Source organism: Cannabis sativa, chromosome 6 (genome assembly GCF_029168945.1).
Source record: "Cannabis sativa cultivar Pink pepper isolate KNU-18-1 chromosome 6, ASM2916894v1, whole genome shotgun sequence".
Taxonomy (NCBI): domain Eukaryota; kingdom Viridiplantae; phylum Streptophyta; class Magnoliopsida; order Rosales; family Cannabaceae; genus Cannabis; species Cannabis sativa.
In genome coordinates this window covers 9961113-9985713 of record NC_083606.1, presented here as the reverse complement: position 1 = coordinate 9985713, position 24601 = coordinate 9961113, and the positions used below count along the sequence as shown (strand labels likewise).

Genomic DNA, 24601 nt, shown 5'->3' with positions numbered 1-24601 from the left:
AGAGATGGGCGACGGTGATCACCAAGATTCTGAACTTTATGGGTGTCACCGGGAACGACAGAGTGGTGAGTGCCACTTTTCAGTTTTAAGAAGACGCTCTGGTCTGGTGGGACATAGTGTCTCAGATCCATGACGTTATCACTATGACCTGGGAAAGGTTTTAGGAACTCTTCAGCGTTAAATGTTATAACGAGGCGGTCAGAAGCGCCAAGAGGAAAGAGTTCGCCCACCTGACCCAGCGAGAGAATATGAGCATGACGGAATATATTACTCAGTTCAGCCGGTTGGTGAGGTTAGCCTCGAGATTTGCGCCAACCGATTTCAGTAAGAAAGAAAATATCTCGATGGACTTAATGTGAAGATCAAGTATGACCTTATGATCACTACCGACGATAAGACCATCTAAGTTGAGATGGCGAAGAAAGCATGGTGAGCTGAGGGCGCACCTAGATGTATGTGGAATCAGTTAGGACTCCGGAATGTGGCGGGGCTCCTACCCCTCCTGCGTCAGGTTTCAGCAGGGGAGGTAGTGGTTCGGCCATGGACTGGAAGAGGAATCATCCACTGCATCCGGTGGCTCGAGGCAGAACAAGAGGTTCCGAGGGAACCAGAATCAAGACGATCGACAGGGTAGTGTTGAGACCCATTGTTCCTACTGGAGTGTCTCATTAGTGAGAGGCATCCTCCGGGTGAGTGCTTGGGTCAAGGTTGTTTTTGTGTGGCTGCTAGAATCTCTAGTAAATTGGTTAGACCGTGTGACAGATATGAATCAGGGTTTGGAACCCTGTTACCTGGCGGAGAATTGGTTATCTCCAATAGGTGGATTAGGTCTATGCCGATCAGGATAGATAGTAGAGAGTTAAATGTTGATCTGATAGAGATGAGTTTAGTCGAATTCGATATTATTTTAGGAATGGATTTCCTATATAAATATTCGGCGTGCATTGATTGTAAAAGGAAGATGGTGGTCTTCCAACCGGAAAGTGAAGAACCGTTTGTATTTGTGGGTTTAGTTCAGGGATCTCGGATCCCGGTGATCTCGGCTATGTCAGCGAGAGAATTGTTGCACGGCGGTTGCTTAGGGTTTCTGGCCGTGGTGGTGGACACCACTCGGCCAGATACCATTCGGCCGGAGGACATCAGAGTGGTTCGGGAATTTTTGGACGTTTTTCCCAAAGAACTTCTAGGGTTACCACCTCAGCGGGAGATTGATTTCGTGATCGACTTGGCACCAGGGGTGGATCCGGTTTCCAAAGCCCCGTATAGGATGGCTCCAGCTGAACTTAAGGAAGTAAAGATTCAGCTCCAAGGGTTGCTTGACATAGGGTTCTTTCGGCCCAGTGTGTCACCCTGGGGAGCCCCGGTTTTGTTCGTCAAGAAGAAGGATGGATATATGAGGATGTGCATCGACTACAGGGAGTTGAACAAGCTGACGGTGAAGAATAAATATCCATTACCTAGGATCGATGACTTGTTCGATCAGCTTCAGGGGAAGACGGTTTTTTTTCTAAGATTGATCTCCGTTCGGGTTATCATCAGTTGAGAATCCGAGAGGAGGACATTCCAAAGACGGCTTTCCGCACTAGGTATGGACATTACGAGTTTCTGGTTATGTCATTCGGACTAACCAATGCTCCTGCAGCATTCATGGACCTGATGAATAGAGTATTCAAGGATTTCCTCGATATCTGTGTGATTGTGTTTATCGACGACATCCTCGTGTACTCTCAATCAGAAGAGGAGCATGAGTTACATCTTCAAATGGTACTGCAACGACTTCGAGAACATAAGCTTTACGCCAAGTTCAAGAAATGGGAGTTCTGGTTGTCTCAGGTGTCCTTCCTGGGGCACATTGTGAGTAAAGATGGGATCAAGATGGATCCCGGGAAGATTGAATCCGTCAGGGATTGGGCGAAACCGAAGACAGTGACAGAGATCAGAAGCTTCTTGGGATTAGCTGGGTACTACCGTAGGTTCGTGGAGGGGTTCTCCAAAATTTCAATGCCCCTAACCGAGCTTACAAAGAAGAATCAGCGGTTTATTTGGTCAGATAAATGTGAAGCTAACTTTCAGGAGCTGAAACAGAGGTTGATTACCGCTCCGGTACTAGCTTTGCCTTCGGACAAGGAGAAGTTCGTAGTCTACTGCGACGCATCCAAACAGGGTTTGGGGTGTGTGTTGATGCAAGCCGATCGGGTCATCGCTTATGCCTCCCGTCAGTTAAAGGATTATGAACAGCGATACCCGACTCATGATCTAGAATTGGCCGCAGTGGTTTTTGCACTGAAGATTTGGCGGCATTACCTTTATGGGGAGAAGTGTGAGATCTATACCGACCATAAAAGTCTCAAGTATTTCTTTACTCAGAAAGATTTGAACATGAGACAAAGGCGTTGGTTGGAATTAGTGAAGGATTACGATTGTGAGATCCTCTATCATCCCGGAAAAGCCAATGTAGTGGCCGATGCCCTGAGCAGGAAGGGTCCCGGGCAAGTAGCTAGCATGGTTCAGATCTCACCTCAGCTAGCAGAGGATATGGTTAGATCCAGCATTGAGTTTGTGGTAGGTCAGCTTCACAACTTGACGCTGCAATCTGATCTGTTGGAAAGAATAAAAGTCGCTCAGATGACAGATCCGGAATTAGTGAAAATCCGAGATGAGGTGTTGGCTGGTCAAGCCAAGGATTTTTCAGTGTCAGATAGTGGGATGCTTTTGTATAAAGCCAGGGTTTGTGTTCCGAACAGTGTGGAACTTAGAAATGAGATCTTTGAGGAGGCTCATTCTACCCCGTATTCTCTGCATCCCGGCACCACCAAGATGTACCAAGATTTGAAACCGTACTTCTGGTGGAGCGGTATGAAGAAGAATTTGGTAGAATTCGTATCGAGATGCCTCACCTGTCAGCAAATCAAGGCTGAACATCAGAGACCAGCAGGGTTGTTGCAGCCTCTAACCCTACCAGAATGGAAATGGGAGGATATTACGATGGATTTTGTGGTCGGGTTACCTAGGACCACGGGTTTATTTGATTCCATCTGGGTAGTGGTGGACCGATTTACGAAATCTGCTCATTTTCTGCCGGTTAGAACAACATTCACAGTGGATCAGTTGGCAGAACTGTACGTCAGAGAGATAGTGAGACTTCACGGGGTACCGAAGTCTATAGTTTCGGACAGGGATCCGAAATTCACCTCCAAATTTTGGCAAAGTTTGCAACGGGCAATGGGTACAAAGCTAAAATTCAGTACAGCATTCCATCCTCAGACAGATGGTCAGTCCGAAAGGACAATTCAGATATTGGAGGACATGTTGAGAGCCTGTGTTATGGACTTTGAAGGCTCATGGAATAGGTATCTACCGTTGATAGAATTTGCGTACAACAACAGTTATCAGAGTACGATAGGGATGGCTCCCTATGAACTGTTGTACGGTAGAAAGTGTAGATCCCCTATCCACTGGGATGAGATAGGGGAAAGGAAATACCTAGGTCCAGTGTCAGTTCAGCGGACCAATGAGGCGATAGAAAAGATAAAAGCTAGAATGCTTGCCTCACAGAGCAGACAGAAGAGTTACGCAGATCCGAAACGCAGAGATGTTGAGTTCCAAGTAGGGGAACATGTGTTTTTACGGGTATCTCCGATGAAGGGGATTGAACGTTTCGGGAAAAGAGGCAAGTTATGCCCTAGATTTACAGGACCTTTCGAGATTCTGGAGAAGATAGGTCAAGTGGCATATCGGTTAGCATTGCCTCCAGCCTTATCAGCAGTTCACAACGTATTCCATGTCTCGATGTTGAGAAAATACGTTTCAGACCCCTCTCATATACTCAGTTATGAGAGCCTTCAGCTACAGCCAGACATGACTTATGAGGAACAGCCAGTGCAGATCCTTGATAGAAAGGATAAAGCCCTTCGGAATAAGACCATAGCATTGGTCAAGGTTCTCTGGAGAAACAGTAAGGTGGAAGAAGCCACCTGGGAGCTAGAGTCAGGTATGAGAGCTCAATATCCAGAGTTATTCAGGTTAGATTTCGGGGACGAAATCTGTAACGTCCCCGCTTCAAGCCTCCATTGGGCCCTTACACCCACGGACTAATGGCTCTTATACACGAGTACGCCACTCTGGCTGCTTCCTGGATTGATGACTGACCCTACAGACCAACACAGGTGTTTCCAGCGTGCTTTGTCCTCACTCACACGCATCCTGGGAAAACTTCCCAGGAGGTCACCCATCCTTGAAATTGCTCCAGGCCAAGCACGCTTAACTGTGGAGTTCTTTCGAGATGGGCTACCGAAAAACAAGATGCACCTTGTTGATATAGGTAGTACCAATCAATCCATTTAAGCTCTCTTCAACTGTGTAGTCCCATACCTACACAGTCTCAGAATCATCCCACTTGACCTTCCCCAGGCGGTGTGGGATTGCACAGCTACCGGTGTTTCCCCTTACGGATCACGGGACTACTGACTGTCACAATCACCCCCCCTTACGGGGTCCGACGTCCTCGTCGACCACACTTCCGGCTGGGTCAAGGCTCTGATACCATTTGTAACGTCCCCGCTTCAAGCCTCCATTGGGCCCTTACACCCACGGACTAATGGCTCTTATACACGAGTACGCCACTCTGGCTGCTTCCTGGATTGATGACTGACCCTACAGACCAACACAGGTGTTTCCAGCGTGCTTTGTCCTCACTCACACGCATCCTGGGAAAACTTCCCAGGAGGTCACCCATCCTTGAAATTGCTCCAGGCCAAGCACGCTTAACTGTGGAGTTCTTTCGAGATGGGCTACCGAAAAACAAGATGCACCTTGTTGATATAGGTAGTACCAATCAATCCATTTAAGCTCTCTTCAACTGTGTAGTCCCATACCTACACAGTCTCAGAATCATCCCACTTGACCTTCCCCAGGCGGTGTGGGATTGCACAGCTTACCCGGTGTTTCCCCTTACGGATCACGGGACTACTGACTGCCACAAAATCCTTTTAAGGGGGGATAGTTGTAAAGCCCGCTTAGTTAATTTGGAAATTATCAGTTGTTTGTGATTGATTATGAGATTATTTATAGCTATTTAAATAATCTATTATACTGTTATTTATGTTATTCAGTATCTTGCATATTTTGCATTTCCGGTGTCCGGTATTTTGGAACTCGGCGTTTGGCTCAGTAGAAATCACAACTTAGTATGTTAGTAGTTTGGGGACGGGTTTTAGACATTGGGAATGTCGGGAATGGCCGGGAATTTAGTATGTCCCAAAAATACCCCTTTAGTATGATTTATGTGATTTTATGGTGGAGGGGCAAAATGGTCTTTTTGCCCCATTAGTGTTTTGTCTTATGTGAGTTATTAAATGGAATTAATGTTTAATTTAATGGTTTATTATGGCTGAAAAGAATGAGTATTTGTGACTTGTTTCATTTTATTCCTTTTTCTCAAAAAAAAAAAAACACTAAGTTAGAAAGATAGAATTTACAAAGAAAAGCTCTCTTTCCTCTCCATTTTCGGCTGGGTATTGGGGATTCAAAGGCTGGGTTTTTCAAGCTTGATTCATCACATTTTAGAAACTCTTGATTGTGGTATGTATCTCTTACTTGTTCTTCTTGGTCTTCTTGGAATTTTTGATAAAAAATGAGTTAATGCATGTTAATTTGAATGTTGTTGCTGCTGAGTTTGATTGTTGATTTCTGAGGTTAAATCATGATTTTTAGATGTTAATTAAACTACTTGTGGTGTATGATTCCTAGGTTGAGCATGCTAGAATTTTCTTATGCAAAAGTTTGGTTTTCAAAGTAAAAATTGAGAAATTGGTGGCTGTAGTTGTTGCATGAACTAGGTTTTGTTTTCTGCAGTATTTCTATGCTTGATTATGTGATTCTAAGCTAGCTTGAGGCTTGTGAGTGAGCTTTAGCCAAGTTTGAGTTTTTACTCAAAGCTTGGAGCTCACATGGTGAATTTTGTTTCTGAGGTTTCTGGGTTAGTTTGTTGCCTTAGATTTGTTCTTTGGGGTGTTTAGAGCAGGTCTGGAAAGTTTGGAACCAATTGGGGTTGAATTGGTCGAGTTATGAAAAATTTGGTTTCTTGCTGCGAGGAACCTAATTCGGTTGTGCATCCGAATTCGGATGAGGGTTCGAATTTTCCGAACCGAATTCGGTTGGGCAACCGGTCTACCGGTTGGGGAAAATTCAGGGACCCTGGTTTTCCTCGTTTTTATGTTTTAGGGGGGTATTGCCATGCTTTTTATCGATAGGGAAACTTTTAGTTCCAAGTTTTAGTCCCCGGGAAGTGATTTAGCGTGTCACTTATAGCGTTGTGATTTTTATGGTTTAGGAGCCGATGTCAAGCGCTCGGCTTCGATTCCGGTCGGGTTGGCACACCTGAAATCGAAATCCAGGTAAGATTAGTATAACAGTATGCATATGTAGATTACATGTTTAGCGAGCATGTAGGAAGCCTATTAGATTACATTAGTTGTATGTTGGCTTCGAACCATCCAACCCTGTCACGTCGGTACAGGCTGGAGTATGACCACGGCGGAGTATGACCGGTTTGACCGATCAGTGACACTTGGTTGGTGGTTCCGTGCTATTGACGTATCCCGTCGGTACGGTGGAGTATGACCGACGGCGGAGTATGACCGGTTCGGCCGATCGGGAGGATATAGTAACACGTCGGTACGGGCGGGAGTATGACCGACGGCCGGAGTATGACCGGTTCGACCGATCAGGTTGTTACGTGTCAATAGTACCGTCCCTATGAACGTTCAGAACTCAGTACCATGTTGGACATGGCAGTAGTGGCTCAGTACCATGTTGGACATGGCAGTAGCGGGACTCAGTATCGTGTTGGACACGGCAGTTAGTATTATGTATGAGTATTATTATGCTTTTCTTACTGAGTCTGTCGACTCACAGATCTACGTTTATGTGTAGGTAAAGGCAAGGCTATAGCTGATGGACCGTGAGCGAGCTTATGAGATTGTACATGTCGGGGCGGTTAGGCCTGGAGCGTACGATCCTCGGGACAGCAAGGCTGAATTTTTGTAATTGGTCGTTAGACGACTTTAGTTTTATGTAATGGTTAAACAGTTGAAACTTTTTGTAAATGATTTTATAATCGGGATCCCGAGTCTTTTGTAATATGGTTTATAAGTTTAATTAAAAAGCAAAATTTTAATTAATCACGTTTTTCCATAAACCTCGTTGATTAGCAACGAGCTGCACAGTATGTTTAAAAATCACGTAATACGCCTAAGGTAGTTAGGGTGTTACAGGGACCATTACCGTTTATATTACCAACAGACAAAACTGTTGGTAATATTTATTGACTATTTCTATTTGGCCCCTCATCAAAATAGAAATTGTCCTTATGGTAACCACGTATTAAAATCATGACAATCATGCCCTTAAGTCATAAACTTTATTCCAAAATAGACCACATAAATTTGACTTATTTATTTGATGACCTAACACACATTTTTATATATACAATTGTGACCCTAATAATTTCTAACATGCAACTCATTCGTGGGATAGAGTCATGTTGGAAACAGATAGCTTGGTGTATGTCCAAGCGATTTAGAGCAGTATTTTTATGCCTTCACAGTTTGGTCTTATTGTTCAAAATGTTCGAAATTTGCTTTTGGCTTTATCTTTTGTTGATTTGTGTTTTGTAAAACAATGTGCAAATAAGTTGGCTCATTGCTAAGCAAGAGATTCTTGTTTCTCTATAGGTTGTGTGCTTCAGCTGGAGAACTGTTCATCTGAAGTGCGTTCTATTATTTTGAACGAATTATAAATTAATAAATCTTATGATTTTTTTCAAAAAAAAAAAAATTGCATGCCATATATATCAATTTTTTCTTCTTCATATTTTTGTAAATAGAGGAAGCCTCAAGAAACCCACTAATGTTCATCTCCAAGGCCCACTTAGAACAACAAAAATGAACCTTATAAAAGTTACAACCCAAAAACAAATAGAATAAGTTGAGGAATACCTTTTTTGGTATCCATTAATTAAAAACACCTTATTTTATATTTTATTAAAATGTACTTACTTTTTTGGTGAATTGTTCAATATAACATCACTATCCACTTAAGTCTAGCACATAATTTATAATAATGAAAATAATAGAAATATCATCTTTAAAAGTAGATATATCTTAAAGAAAATAAAAATAAAAGTAAAAATTAAAAGAATTAAAATAAAGGTACCGTTTAGTAACACTTTTGTCTTCTAATTTTTTAATCACAAAATGAAAGTAAAATTTTATTTTTGAAGAACAAAAATGTGTTCTGTAACTACTTTTGTTTTTCAATTTTAAAAACAGAAAACAAAAGTGTATTCTGTAAAATTTATTTTTATTTTTAATTTTATTTAAGTCGGATTTAGGTGCGCGTCGGATTTGGGTTCAGATCAGAGGTCGGGTTCAGCGCCAGGGTCGTGGGGGAGATTTGGGTCCGAATCTAGTCAGAGTCCAAAATATTGATTAAAAAAAAACTGTTTAAAAAAATATTGAAAGTAATTTTTTTTTGTTTTTAAAATTTTAATTCTCAATTAAAAAAAATAAAAAATGAAAATAGTTTTATAGAACACATTTTTAAAACTTATTTTCATTTTTTCAATTTTAAAAACAGAAAACTGATTAAAAAAATATTACCAAACACCACCAAAATATACAATATAATTTCTTCAAAATAAATTTAATTTATATTTATAATAGACGTTCTATTTCAAAAAAGAACATTTTACATTTTTAAATTGCACAAAGATAAAAAGGACATACAAACCAAATATAATCCCATGAAAAAGGACAGAACACAAAAGCACTTCACTGGGACTAATTTAAAAGCAATTGTTTCAGTAACCTCAAGACAACTGTTAAGTTTTCATTTTCCAGAAGTAGTCTTCTGTTCCGAGCAGCCGATTCCTGAAAGAAATTAACAGCAATTATTAGACATTATGTTAAAATAACATCAGAAAATTCTACAATACACTCCCTTAAAATAGATACACTGATGCACCATTATCTATTTTAGCACCCGTAATAATTTTTAGTCAAATTTTTTCTCATGGTCATCTACGTTATAGTTATTTAAGAAATCTTGTAATATTTTAAGAAATTTGGAAAAGTTTAACATGTCGAAAAATACGTTCCAACAGTGTGTTGCACGCGTGACTATTTTATTTTATACGCGTGTAAAATAGACTGTTTGAACATTGTTTTTTATATTGTAAATTATTCTGAATTTCTCAAAATTTTGTAGGTTATCTTAAATAGCTACAACGTACATGAATATGAAAAGAAATTAGATTAAAAAATTCTTCTGGATGCCGAAACAAGTCGGTACATCCCTTTTAAAGGGGTGCATTGTAGAATCACCCAATAACATCTATGCTAAAACAATATGACTAAAAAAAAAACTATACTTGTTTCTGTAACTCAATCCTTAGGAGGGATTATTGACAGAGTAATAAGTCTGAATCCCTGTTAATATAAGTGCCGCTGCTGCAGCAAGAAGAGCCAAGATAGTCCAAGGACTTTTACAATAGTCTCTATAGAACTGAGCTTTCCAAGCAACGATCTTTCTTTCGTAGTGCTTTTGTATTTCTATTTTCACGCTCAAATAAGCATCATAGGGCACCAAGCTGCTGCCTATGGTGTTGAACAATTGTGCTACTTCTGCGTCGCTACTAAGATGATTTCGAAGTATATGTGCTAATCTTAGATCTTTAACATCTTGTTCACTATCGATGAGTGAATCTAATAGCCTCAAATAAGAAGTCACAGTGTAGTTTTTCTTATTGTTATCAGGGCACATTTCATAAGCAACCAAGTTCAGCAACTTTCGTGCTGTTGAGTCATCCACAATCAATGGAGGAAGGTTAAGTTTACCAAAAATATACAATGGAGAAGAGAAAGATACAGATTTCAGGCCACGAGAATAGTCGGGCTTTAACATTATACCAACTTCTTTAAGATCTTGAACGTTGCGAAAAGAGTGTTTGTAGTACAAAAGAGCATCTGTAGTGTTTCCACCTGTGCTGCTCTCATGATCATATTCAGGCTCATCCTCATTAAATAACAGCTTTGATCTAAGAAGGTCAAGAAGATGAGCAGGCAATTTATCATCTTCAATGATGTTCTTTTTATTAACAAGAATTTCTAAATTGGCAAAAAAAATGTCTTGTGCCCAATTGCTACAGAAGTTGTGTGGTACCATGTTGTTCAAAAAGATAAAACGATAGATGTTTGTCGCCAATCGAACCCCTTCCTTACTTAACCTCATCAATATTATGAGTACTCGAAATGGAATTTGATTTTCCAGGAGAAACAAGTCATGTTGAATCTCAACAACTTGGCCACTGCTAATCTCAAACTCTTTTATGTCACCATTGACATAACTATCTATGAATTGTAGTACAAAACACCCATCTAAAAACAGTAACCTGGCCAATTCCTTATCATCATCATTGAAGAGGCGAGGTATTACATTCAAATCGAAGCACTCCTTCAGTTGAGAGATGTTTTTGTTGATTTCTTCAAGTAAAGTTCTCCCATCTCGACCGCTTTCTTTGATAAATCTTGCCGTTAATCTATGCTTGAGATCATCTGTATTTTTCAAGCTCTTGGTGAAAGCATGAAGAGGACCAATTGCAATCTCCTTTGGCTTGTAATACTCTTTCCAATTATTTTTCCTCAACATCATTTTTGGAACTTTTTGTATCTTGATATGTGATCCGTCGTCACTTTTAGTAGCTTTATTTATTTCTCCTCCACTTTCAATATATTTTTCGATGAAATCTAACAACTTATTATCACCATCATCATCACCCTTCAGCTCAGCTTGCTGGCCAATGGCAATTACCACGTCCTGGTTACCATCCATGGTCTGCTTAAGGAAGAGAGTTATTTGTCTTCTTTCCTGAGAAAAAGAGGTAATTGTTTTAGTTTGAAAATGTACATTATTGTGCATAATATGTCTGTGGAGGTCCTATAACTTTATCATTTATGGAAACTGGAAACAAAGATTTTTCCAACAGAAAATATAAACTAGCTTGAGATAATTCATATGTTGATATGATCAAGTCGTGTTACATGCATCCCAATCGACGGTTATTACTAAAATTAATCTTAATCACACAATTAAATGTGATCATACTTAGAAATATTTATTATTAAAATTTAATACCTAAATTGTATGTAATTAAAGTCTATAAATTAAGAGTGTATAAATCATTACTCTCTAATAATATGAACAATTTCAAAGTTATATTAATGCAATGACAAATTAATGTCTTTTCACAGTAATTGTTAGTTACATTCTGTTCTTTCCATTTACTTTGCTTAAAAAGTATTTGATAACTTTGAATGAGAAGAAGCAAAACTTAGCTGGATCAATAATAAGGGTTAAAAACTCTTTTTTCTTTTTGTTTATATATATGCATCAAAATGTAATGGTTAAAGACATTACCTACATACATAATAACAAACTTATTAAAATGTGTACCAGAGCCAAGAGCTATGAATAGAAGTATTGTATAAATAAAAGTTAAATATATTACTAGATAACTGTGTTGACTATGTTAAAATATTAAGAAGAAAGATATTTGTCCCCTTTGTTACAATTAAAAAGGAGACAGAAAGAGAGAGAAATTGCACACCTTACTACCAAATTCACAGCATACCAGTTAGCTTCTCCGAGAACATAATTCAAGGCTTCACGAAACCTATCGAGAATACTATTAGTGATTAGTAGTTTTTAAAGTAGTTAGCTTTTGATGATGTTGAAAAGCTGATATAACGTTGTTCCAACAACTGCTCTTAGCATTTGCATAAATAGCTCTATTTATTACCAATTTTATCATCAAAAATTATGATAACAAAAACAAGGCTTAATAATTAGAATTAGAGATTACATAGGTAGTTAGACAGTGTAAAACACAGAAAATTAGGACAAGAATAGTTAAGATAGTATCTGATTAAAGAATCTCTTGTTGTGGCAGGTGGTCACAACATAATAAAAGATGTGTCTTTATTATTGTAGTGTTTATAATAACACTCTCAAGAACAATGATCAAAGAATTTTATCAAAAAAATAAATAAAATGATCAAAGAAATGAATGCAAGATAATGAGAATCGAAAATTAATAACAAAAACAGAACAATTTACTTGGTTTAGTAGACAAAAGCAATGGGCTTTTGCGACTACTATCATCCAAGGGGTAGAACAGCCTCAGATTGATATTTACCCAGAGATCAACAAAGTCTTTCAAAACAGTAGAAAATAAGAGACTAAAATCTCTCAGCACCTCACTCACCAACTTTTCCATGAAAAATGAGTCTGAGTTTCTCTTTTATAAGCCTCTTAATCAAGCTGATTCCCCAAATCAACCAACTTCTATGACACAAAAGCTAGCTGTCAAACTGTCATACGAAGACTAAAAATTCTAAAGCACTACAATTAAAAATCTGAAAATGGTAATGATACCTCTTATCTTAGCAATATCCCTCACTCAAATTTGATTGCTGGGAGAAACATCGCTGATTTGTATATATTTATTGAAAATTAACGATATAATAAAGAGAACAAGATGCCAAACCAGTATGATAGAGTTTCATGCTTCATAACCAAAGTCCTGTCTAGTATGCATAAAATTTCATGACAATAGCTAGAGTTAACAATAAATTTGGTCATTACTTAAAACTTGTAATAATCTGATGTAAATAACATGATCTTATATGATAAACTATACCATACAAAAAGAAATATAACTAACAAAATGATCTTATAAGTTATATATATGAGAAATTATACATACAAAACGAACACAAACCAATTGGGCTTTTCAAAAGTAAAATAAAATGGTATATCAATAATAGTAGCTCAAAACAAATTACATTCCCATTCCAATTTATAGGACACAAAATCCTGATTTACAGGGGAAAAAGAAAACAGCTGTTAAAACTTTTTTTAGTCTTGAAAGGGAAACATATACCTTATGAATAGCACAAAAATGATGGCTAAAGTTCTAACGGCGAACGCTCAAGCAAACACGAGAAGAAAAAGCCTATGAATAGCCTTCCAACAGTCGTGAAAGAGAAGAGCCCTCTCAAAATCGATTTTGTCCTACTGTTTTTTCAAGCCTCTGAATATTGAGATCGAACAATTGGAGAAACGGGAAGGAACTGGAAGAGAGAGACATCGGCAGAAATATAGAGAAAAGAGACAATTAATTGTCACACCATATAATGTTCTCTGAAGACTAAAGTGTTGCTGGTATAATATACAAGAAAAAGTGATGCTGTAGATAAGTTCTTTGAAAAAAAAATTAATCATTTTTCTTTCTTCAAATTATATAGTATTGGTCATTGCTCACTGTAGTTGGACTATAATGGTTGATATTTATATTTGTTAATTGTGTGAAATATCAAAATCAAATTAATTAAACTTTAAACCATCAAATAATTAATAATGACAAAATTATCAAGTTAAAAACAATAATCGACAAAAAACATGGAAAAAATAGAGTATCTAAACTAGAAAACAATAACTGCATAAAATAAAGAAATCAACACTAAGATATATGTTGGTTCAAGTCTGATAGATCGATGTGATTTATGGTTCTACTCCAATTTTGGAACACTACTGTTATACTTCTTTATTGATTGAGCAAGAATAGATACAAAACAGTCGAGACGAGATTCTTTATTGAGTCCTCACAAAGTGTTTCAACTCTCACACTTTACACCCAAGAATCTTCTTCATTTACAGTAGAATCTTCTTACAAAACCTAAACCCTATCTCTCCCTTTACTCGGTACCTCTCTCTCTACCTCCCAATCTTTTTTTCTCTCTCTTTCAAACTCTCAATCTCGTCTGGACAGAGTCTAATTTCTCGTGTTCTATATCTTTCTGAAAAGACAAACCAAGGTGGTATATATAGCCTTAGGATCAAGATCCTAAAGTTAGTGGCTGCAAAAAAATGAGGTTGTTAAGTTAGTTAGAAAATAACTAACTTAACCAACTCCTCATTTAGCGAAGTCTCCACGTCAGCATGAGCACCAGGGCCTCCGGGAACATGAATGAGCTTCCGAGCTCGAGGATGACGGACCCTAGTTGAAGACACTTCTTGATAGGATATAAGTCTACTAAAGTCAACTATTCGGAACTATCAATGCAGGAGGGATAACTAGCCAGCTGTAACTCCTTTCCAGGAAAGAGCTAGTTATCCTGAAGATTGGACTCGGAGTGGTCATGATAGACATTTGGGAACTCCTATCTGGACACGACTATCATTCCACGAGACTCATTTCGAGACCGCAAGTAAACTGACAAAAGTGGAGACTTTTACATTTGGAGGAACTATACCACAAATTTTACCTAGTTACTTCAAATTAAAAGAATGACGACGATGAAGAAAGAAAGCAACCATCATTGATTAGTATTCCAAGAATCTCAGTATACTTTCTGAGATTGATCAAGTTCAAGAAATGCTTAAACTTGTTTAAGGTTAAGACCTTAGTCCCAACATTAGCAGGATTATCTTCAGTACTGACCTTCTTTAAATTAACCAGCCCTTCTTCTATCTTCTCACTAATCCAGTAGAGTCTTATATATATGTTTGCTCTTTTCATGATAAACTAGATTCTTACAAAGATGGATGGATGACTAGCTATCCGAATACACATTCACTCCCTTTCTGATTTGTTTCAACTCATAAAGAACTCCCCGAAACCATAAAGCTTCCTTGAATGCTTCCGTAGTCACCATAAATTTTGCTTCCGTGATGGAAAGAGCAACCACAGACTGTAAGCGAGCCTTCCAGCATATACAGTTCCGGTTTGTCAAGGAAACATAAGAAGTGGTTGATTTTCTTGTATCTCTATTCGAGGCATAGTCTGCGTCCATGAACCCTTTTAACTTCATAATACCTTCTCCTTTGTCATAGGTCAGACCATAATCTCAAGTGCCCTTCAAATATCTCAATAACCATTTAAGGGCTTTCCAATGTTCCATGCACGAATTGGACATGAACCTACTTAGGATGCTTAAAGCGTGAACAATGTCTGGTCTCATGCTCACGATCACGTACATTAAATATCCCAAGACCATAGCATAGGTTACATCCTTCATTTCTTCTTTCTCTTTTGTACTGTTAGGACATTGTTCCTTTTACAAAACAAACTGACCCCCTAACGGAATGGATGTACTCTTTGCATCTTCCATCTTGAATTTTTGAACAATTTTCTTCATGTACCCGGATTGCTTTAAGTTAATAGTCCCTTCCTTCTAGTTTTGTGAGACTTCGATACCAAGTATCTTTTGAACTGGCCCAAGCTCTTTCATCTCAAATTCCCTCATGATCTTGGCTTTGATACTTTTGATCACTAATTTATCTTTGCTCATGGTGAGCATATCATCCACACAGAATAATAAGAACACGACTGTAGATTACTCCAGATTCTTGAAATATAAGCAGTGATCGTATGCGGGTCGTTTGAAACTGATCTAATGCATGTATGTATCGAATATCTTATTCCATTGCCTTGGGGACTGTTTCAAACTATGTAAAGATCTATTAAGTTTGTACACTAATTTGACTTCTTTCCCTTCCACTTGAAACCCAGGTGGTTGCTTCATATAGATCTCTTCATCCAGGAACCCATTCAGAAAAGCAGTCTTGACATCAAGCTGTTCAACTTCAAACTCCAAATATGTTGCCAAGGACAGCATCAGTCTTATCGTCTTGTATTTTACCACAGGTAAGAAGATTTCAGTATAGTCTATACCTTCCACTTGAGTAAAACCCTTAGCCACTAACCTGGCTTTGAACCTCACAGGATCATTCTCATTGATTCCCTTTGTCATCTTGAGAATCCATTTCCACTCCACAATTTTCTTGTTCTCCGGTCTCAGCACAACTACCCAAGTCTTGTTCTTACGTAGAGAATCCATCTCCTCATCCATGGTTTAGATCCATTTAGACTTGTTTACACTTGAAATTACCTCTTCATAGCTTCTGGGCTCTTCAATTTTAGTTTGTTAAACTGCTGCCAATGCAAATGCTATTATGTCAACTTTCGCGAACCTTCCCGGAGGTTGAATCTCTCTTCAAGTTCTATCACGAGCCAATTGATAACCTTCCAAACCTGTCTGTCTGAACCCTTTTGGCACCTTTATTTGGTCTTTGTTATCTTGTTCTTTTGACTCAACAATAGCTTCCAACTGTACATTGTCTTCCGGTTCCCCAACAACTTCTGGTTGCGCATTGTCTTTCGGTTTCACACTATCTTTCGCCTGTGAACTTTCTTTCGAGAGCTTCGTTTCGTACTCCATTACACACTTGCAGTGTCTTTGTTTCCTATTTTTCCTACATCACACGTAGACACACTACCTTTCTTGGAGGTCAAGTAAGGATATTCTAACTGATTGAAAACAACATTTCTAGCAATCACAACCTTTAGTTTACCCTTCCTAGAAATGTAAATTCTATACCCTTTGGTTCCTAAGGCATCACTTAGAAAAGTTCCCTTCACGGACCTAGGTTCTAGCTTGTCAATGGATTGGTGTACATATGCAGTACACCTAAATGTTCTTAAATGCGTTTGGTTAGGGGTTTTATTGTACCACATCTCATAAGGTGTCTTAAGGTAAGGTGTCTTAAGGTTTGGGCTCCTGATAACAAGGTAGGTTGCGGTTGCTAAGGCTTCCCCCCAAAATGGTTTTTCTAACCCAAAACTAAACAGTAAACATCTTACTTTGTTCAACATGGTTTGGTTCATCCTTTCAGCAACACCATTTTGCTTCGAGGTCTTAATTACGGTTCTATGCCTAGCGACTCCAAATTCTTGACATGCTTTGTCAAATTTAGAGTTAACAAACTCCAATCCATTATCAGTCCTAAGGTTCTTAATTTTAAGATCAGTTTGTTTATCCACCTGAGTTGTCTAATTTCTAAATTGTTCCAGACACTCATCCTTAGTGGTTAACAAGTAGGTCTAAACACAACGACTATAATCATTAACTATTGAAAGAAAGTATTGCTTACCGGAGTGAGTAAGCACCCTGTATGGCCTCCAAAGATCAGCGTGCACGTATTCAAGTATCTTTTTAGTTGTGTGCCTTATCGGAGTGAACTTTAGCTTATGTTGTTTCCCTAAAACACAAGCTTCACAAAATGGTAAGGCACAAGAATTTAAATTTTCAATTATACCTTGTTGATGAAATTCCTTGAGGCCTTGTTCACTAATATGTCCAAGTCTGTGATGCCATAATTTCATAACGATTCTAGTCCTTTCACCATACTTACTTCTCCAGCTGGAACAATTTCTCCTTGGAGAACATATAGACCATTGGTCTTTTCACCTTTCATTACTACCAAAGAACCTTTGCTGATCCTTTAGCTTTTGTGCAGACTTATATCCATATCCTACGTCCTCAAGAGCACCTAGGGATATGAGGTTTCGTCTATGGTCCGGGATGTGCCTTTGGTGATTCTGCCATCATACTATTTGATGGCTACCTTCTTGATTCCAATGATCCTACATGAACGATCATTACCCATTAGAACTTTACCTCCATCAACTGACTAGTTATAAAAAAAATGACTCTCAATTTGGACACATGTCATAAGTGCATCCGGAGTCGAGAATCCACTCCATATTCATTGAAAATTCTGAGATAGAGAACAATTCTCCATCTATGAAGCAGTCGTCACTATATTCTGCAATTGTAGCAGAATTCTTCTTGTGATGATGGTGCCAAAAGTCCTTCCTATCTCCATTGTGAGATTTGTGAAAGCCTTGTTGCTCCTTGTACTTCTTGCAAGATCTTTTCAGGTGTCCAAACCTTCCACAAAAGTAACACTTCCTTATTTCCTTCTCTCTAGACTTCGATCATGATTGAGAGTGATAGTGTTTATTCTTTAAACTTTCTTTCTTGGGTGATCTTCCTCTTTCCAAATACACTTCTTCTTTCTTGGATTCCTTCTCTAACTGTAATTTAAAATCATTAGACTTAATTGCGGCAAGTATGTCTTCCAACGTAATAACATCCCTGCCATACTTGATGGCTACCTTAACTTCTTGATATGCGATTGGAAGTGAACTCAACAAAATGATGGCCTGACTTTCTTCATAAATCTTGTGGTTTATATTAGCTAATCCTACAATAATCTCATTAAATTTATCAATATTTTCATCTAAAACCGATGGGAAGAAATCAGTCTAAAACCGTAGAACCTTTCTCGAAAATTAATCTTGCTAGCAATCAATGGTTTTAAGTATAATTCTTCCAATTTATCCCAAACTCCTTTTGCCATCTTCTTTGCGTTGAGTTTTCTTCGAACACTATTTGAGATACATGATAATCGTGTACTATGCCATCTTCTCCATTTCTGTCTTTTTCTCTAGTTTCTTTTTTGCCAGTAATTTCTCATCTCCAAGAACCTTAGAGACTTTTTGGTGCACTAGGATTCCTTTCAGACTTTCTCTCCATAGCGCAAAGTCCCCAGTTCCATTGAACTTCTCTAATTCAAATCTCGCCATTGATGACATTCAAAGTTTCTTCGAGAATTATAGCCGAAAGAATCTTGATTATGTGTTCTTGATCGATTACTTAGCTCTAATTTGTGGGAAAATTATGACCAATAGTGTAGAATCAAATCAACTAAACTTTAAACAATCAAATAATTAGCAATGACAAGATTATCAAGCCAAAAACAATAATCGATAGAAAACAGGGAAAAAAAGGAGTAAAAATGAGTATCTAATAACTACTTAAAATAAAAAAATCAACACCAAGATATATACTAGTTCAAGTCTGATAGATCAATGTGATCTATGGCTCTACTCCAGTATTGGGACACCACTGTGACAGTCAGTAGTCCCGTGATCCGTAAGGGGAAATACCGAGTAAGCTGTGTGATGTCGCCCAATTAGTTACACTGCGGTCGCGATAGTAAACGGGCTATATGTCGTATCCACAGGGAGGTAAATTACCACTAAAGATTAATATAAATAGAAAATGATAGAAATGTGAATGGAGTAGAAATAATAAAATGATGAGATGAGAAAGTTGATCAGATAAAGAGTTTAGTAAGGTAGAAATGTAGTTATGCAAATCTTATTTTAATACCGATATTAATTCAAAACACAGTTGCAATTCTACACCATTAATTACAACTGGAAGATGTATATAATAAAAGCGCAAATTAATTAATCTTGCATAAATTGAATCTCACTTCTAACTTAACAACATATCATATTATATATCATAAATCGACAAATACCACTATTGGCAGAATGCAGTAAATGACATACAATATAATAAATACACTAAAATAATTAATAGCCTAACTTACATAAGAAAAGCATGACTGAACTTATATAAAAGATACTATTAAATTTGGAAGAAAAATTAGAAGATGAAGAACAATTTAATAAATGAGATACGGAGATGAAGCACAAAAGAATCAATATCAATAATAGAAATAAGAATTTCAAAAGCTACACTCAAACCTCACCAATATTTCTAAAATAGTTCACTCATTTTTGTCACTAAAATAAGTAAAATAAAATAGTAATAAGAGAGAACAAGATGAGAAAATGTATTTCTCTCCTCTAAAATCTGATACCCTTTACAACACATTTTGGCTCTAATTTATAGTGAACGATTGCTGTAAAATTAGTAAAATTCATGTAGACTGTCGAGAGAGTGGGAATGTGGCTCCATGCTCCCATAATAATGTGAAAATGTGCATGACTCAAGCTAAAGTTGTGGAGATGATGGCCACATGCCAAGCCGAGTGTGAAGAGAGCACATTTCAATTACGTGGTGCTTGGCTGAGGTAGTGGGACATTAAATGAACGTGATGACCAAAGCTACAATTGAGTCATTGCATTGGACATGAGATAGGGTGCCCAATTGAAGAAAGGATTATGCATGGACGTGGGCTGCTTCTTGGGCCATTGCATTTGGTCTTCATTTCTCTACTTTAATTATTTATAATTTTACCATTTGTGCTCCAAATCTGAAAAATAACATAATATTAAAATAAATTAAATATTTCCAACTAAAGAAATTTACCATTAATAATATGAAATATTTAATTTATATTAATTTAATATGCATAAATAAAGACTTAGAATGTACAAATTTGAGCCTTAATCACAACCCCCAACTAGCTTATTGCTAGTCTCTAGCAATTCAAGCGAAAGAATAATAATGTCAACATAATATTTTTCAGCTCAAACTTTCTAAAAATTGCACAAATATTCAAGCAAAATATTAGTAACAAGCCAGTAAAAGCTATCCAAAATTACCTTGAATAAATCTAGAGTTGTGAGTGTGTGCACCAAACTTAAACCTTCTCACCGCAAACTGTAGCACATAAATGCTTTCGAAAAATATATCAAGTGGAAGTCTCAACTCCATTAGCCTCACAGGTTTTTGACAATATTTATATATGGCTAAGGTATTCACTCATGGAGTTGGAAATTGAAAAGTGAGCACTCGAAATGGATAAATCAATTTAGGACAAACATTTGAATAAACATTGAAACGAAGATAGATTATGAATTATTTGGACAAACCACCATAAGAGTACCACAAACTAGCTTTTCGGGATTTTTAAACGAAAATAGACAATCTTTTTACATTTATTCTAGAAGCCAAAACAAATAAAGAAATGAAATGCTACAAACTTTTTTTTTTCTTTTTTTTTCTGTTTTTTTTTTCTTTCTTTATTTCTTCTTCTCTCTCTTTTTTTAAACAAGAGGCAACATGTTGGATATGATGATGGAAATGTTGCTCTTGTATTTTCTTTTTTTTTTTTGTTTTTTGTTTTTTTTTTTTGTTTTTGCACATAAAGAAAATAATTACACAAAGGCTCCTTAATAAGATTTGTCTAAAAATTATCCCTTAAAGCAACATCCAATCAAACCCAAGTACCATGTCCAAAATAATTATAACCATTTCTAAGAATCAATAAAAATTCAAAAGTTGTTTTCTCAAATCTCGCCACTCACAAAAACATAAACACTTAAACTTGGTAGCTTTTCTAAGCAAATATGTGCTAACAACCATCTTACCACAAAGTTTGGCATGTGCATTTTATAACTCTAGAAATATTCTAAGTACAAAGATAGCAAATATTGACTTGAAAATAATATTTTACAAGAATAAAAGAGTAATATGTGAAAAATTTGACCATGAAAATATTAATATGACAAAATTTAATAAGCATGCTTGAATATGCTCACCACCCCCAACTAAAATCAGACAATGTCCTCATTGTTAAAAAATATATACATGAAATGCGTGAAATGAGAACACTTAGAGAGTGAGCCAATGCAAAATGACATGATATTGATTCTTAGAAAAATAAAACTAAATGAAAAAAAAAATAAATAAACGAACAAAACAAAAGTTAAATCATTCCAGAAATAAAAGAAAGCAAGGAAAGATAGAACCTGATTAGTCTTGGCAAACCAGAGACAAGTCTCCTCTGGTGGGCTTACCTACTCAATATTCTTGACTATCCAGTATCGAAAATGAATTTTCTTTTATCCTGTGTCTCAAAAATAGAAGCATTAGTTACATTTTCAGGAAAAAGAAAATGGTCATTGTCTAAGTCATGGAGGAAATAGTGTAAATGACTAAACGTAAATAATTTTCTAATTTCCTCAATGACTTTTTCTATCACATCAGTATGATAGCATTTCTTTTTATCCAGAATTAGGGGAAGAATGGTTGAATGAGAAAGAGTTTCTTTCTGAATAGTGGTGGTATCATTTTCCTCTATGAATAATGTGGGTACCACATCAGTATGATAACCCTCATTTGTACTTGGTAGGGTAGATTCTTCTAAATTTTCACCACTAGTTGTAGAGGTGACACTTACCTCGTCAAAATTGTGAAAGGTAGTATTGGAGATTAGTGCTTCATTCACTTGTTGTAGAGGAAAACCGTTAGCATGTAAACTTACCAGGTGACCAAATAACTTGCTCAATTCTTGCTTAATTTGTTTCAGCTCAGCAAGTAAGTCTTTCATCATCTCGCAATTTGTTACCATAGATGATTGTAACTCAACAATAGTGTCACTGAGGGAAATATTGTATAGATGCTGAGAGTTATAAGAAAACCAAGAATCTTCCTCTTCACAATTCTAGTCATATAATGGATTATAGTCGTACTCAGGCTTCCAACTATAATTATCAGAACTTTTGTGATTAAACCAAGGATCTTCCACTTCACAACTCCACTCATATAAGGGATTATAGTTGTACTCAGGCTTCCAACTATAATCATCAAGACTATTCTGATAGAAAGAGTTGTAGGATTGTTCTTCCTCCTCATCATAGGAATATGCACTAGATGGTGTATGTTCACAAGGACGTGGTCGATGCGACTCGTACCAAGCCTTCCACTTTTTGAAACTCTCACTCTTGTAAAAAGAATAGTATTGGAAAGCTTCCTCCCCGTCACTAAATTCTGGTTCGATAAAATTACTAGTACCTTCAGTAGCACTAAAATTTCCTTTGTTTGATGAAGCAAGATATATTTGATACAAATATTCAAATCGACGATGATCTTCTTCATTCATATTTTTTTTAAAATAGCATAAAGTCAACTATGTAATAATTTAAGGGTATATACATGAGATATTCCCAGGCCGATTGGGAAGGTTGCCAAGGTACCGCTTCGTCCCACACTTTACTAGAACTCCCCGAGGTTGCTAGAAAGTGTAGAGGGTACTCTACCACAAACCTTTAAAGCCAATCTTTCTTAGACAGAATAATCTCAATTTTTACCACTTTCATTATTACACAATTATTGTTGACACTAAAGATTTTTTTTGGAAAGTCTACAAGTGACCTAAAATAAATAAAATAAAAAAAATGGCTAATATCCTAAAAAAAAAAAAGTATACAAAATAAAAAAATGTAAAAAAAAAATAGCACCTTAATATAATAGCAAAATAATAAATACAACTAACAAATAAAAAAAAATTAAACTACTTGCTTCTTATTATTTATTTATTTTTTTTACTGAAAGAGTAAAGAAGAGAAAAAAAAAACTAATATATAGTGATTTTTTTTTTCAAATATATATATAACTAAAAAAAACTAAATTATACTATATTAACTAAAAGTTTTTTTTTTTTTAATTTCAACAAATAAAGAGACAAAAAAAAATAATAAATAGATACAAAAAAAAATAATAAATAAACAAACTACTATACTAACCTCTTGTAGCGCAGAAACCTCCCCGGCAACGGCGCCAAAAATTGATGTCGCCCAATTAGTTACACTGCGGTCGCGGTAGTAAACGGGCTATATGTCGTATCCACAGGGAGGTAAATTACCACTAAAGATTAATATAAATAGAAAATGATAGAAATGTGAATGGAGTAGAAATAATAAAATGATGAGATGAGAAAGTTGATCAGATAAAGAGTTTAGTAAGGTAGAAATGTAGTTATGCAAATCTTATTTTAATACCGATATTAATTCAAAACACAGTTGCAATTCTACACCATTAATTACAACTGGAAGATGTATATAATAAAAGCGCAAATTAATTAATCTTGCATAAATTGAATCTCACTTCTAACTTAACAACATATCATATTATATATCATAAATCGACAAAATACCACTATTGGCAGAATGCAGTAAATGACATACAATATAATAAATACACTAAAATAATTAATAGCCTAACTTACATAAGAAAAGCATGACTGAACTTATATAAAAGATACTATTAAATTTGGAAGAAAAATTAGAAGATGAAGAACAATTTAATAAATGAGATATGGAGATGAAGCACAAAAGAATCAATATCAATAATAGAAATAAGAATTTCAAAAGCTACACTCAAACCTCACCAATATTTCTAAAATAGTTCACTCATTTTTGTCACTAAAATAAGTAAAATAAAATAGTAATAAGAGAGAACAAGATGAGAAAATGTATTTCTCTCCTCTAAAATCTGATACCCTTTACAACACATTTTGGCTCTAATTTATAGTGAACGATTGCTGTAAAATTAGTAAAATTCATGTAGACTGTCGAGAGAGTGGGAATGTGGCTCCATGCTCCCATAATAATGTGAAAATGTGCATGACTCAAGCTAAAGTTGTGGAGATGATGGCCACATGCCAAGCCGAGTGTGAAGAGAGCACATTTCAATTACGTGGTGCTTGGCTGAGGTAGTGGGACATTAAATGAACGTGATGACCAAAGCTACAATTGAGTCATTGCATTGGACATGAGATAGGGTGCCCAATTGAAGAAAGGATTATGCATGGACGTGGGCTGCTTCTTGGGCCATTGCATTTGGTCTTCATTTCTCTACTTTAATTATTTATAATTTTACCATTTGTGCTCCAAATCTGAAAAATAACATAATATTAAAATAAATTAAATATTTCCAACTAAAGAAATTTACCATTAATAATATGAAATATTTAATTTATATTAATTTAATATGCATAAATAAAGACTTAGAATGTACAAATTTGAGCCTTAATCACTGTGCAATCTCACATCGCTTGGGGAAGGTCAAGTGTGATGATTCTGAGGCTGTGTAGG

At 36.5% G+C, this 24601-nt stretch overlaps 1 protein-coding gene across 5 annotated transcripts; it reads right to left on the bottom strand.

Annotated features, from left to right (window-relative positions):
- Positions 1-8734: 8734 nt before the first annotated feature.
- Positions 8735-13387, bottom strand: LOC115724842 (UPF0481 protein At3g47200). 5 transcript variants are annotated; one of them, XM_061117029.1, is made up of 5 exons: positions 13001-13387; positions 12493-12644; positions 12323-12402; positions 11666-11731; positions 9154-10926 (listed from the first exon to the last, which is right to left on the bottom strand). In XM_061117029.1, exon 5 carries the CDS (start codon positions 10888-10890, stop codon positions 9451-9453), a length of 1440 nt encoding a protein of 479 aa, XP_060973012.1. In that variant the 5' UTR covers positions 10891-10926; positions 11666-11731; positions 12323-12402; positions 12493-12644; positions 13001-13387; the 3' UTR covers positions 9154-9450. The 5 variants fall into 5 exon arrangements, with proteins under 5 accessions (XP_030510060.1, XP_060973012.1, XP_060973011.1 ...); XM_030654200.2 differs by lacking the exons at positions 12323-12402; positions 12493-12644 and adding an exon at positions 8735-8930 and having other exon boundaries at positions 9431-10926; XM_061117028.1 differs by having other exon boundaries at positions 12323-12644.
- Positions 13388-24601: the final 11214 nt, after the last annotated feature.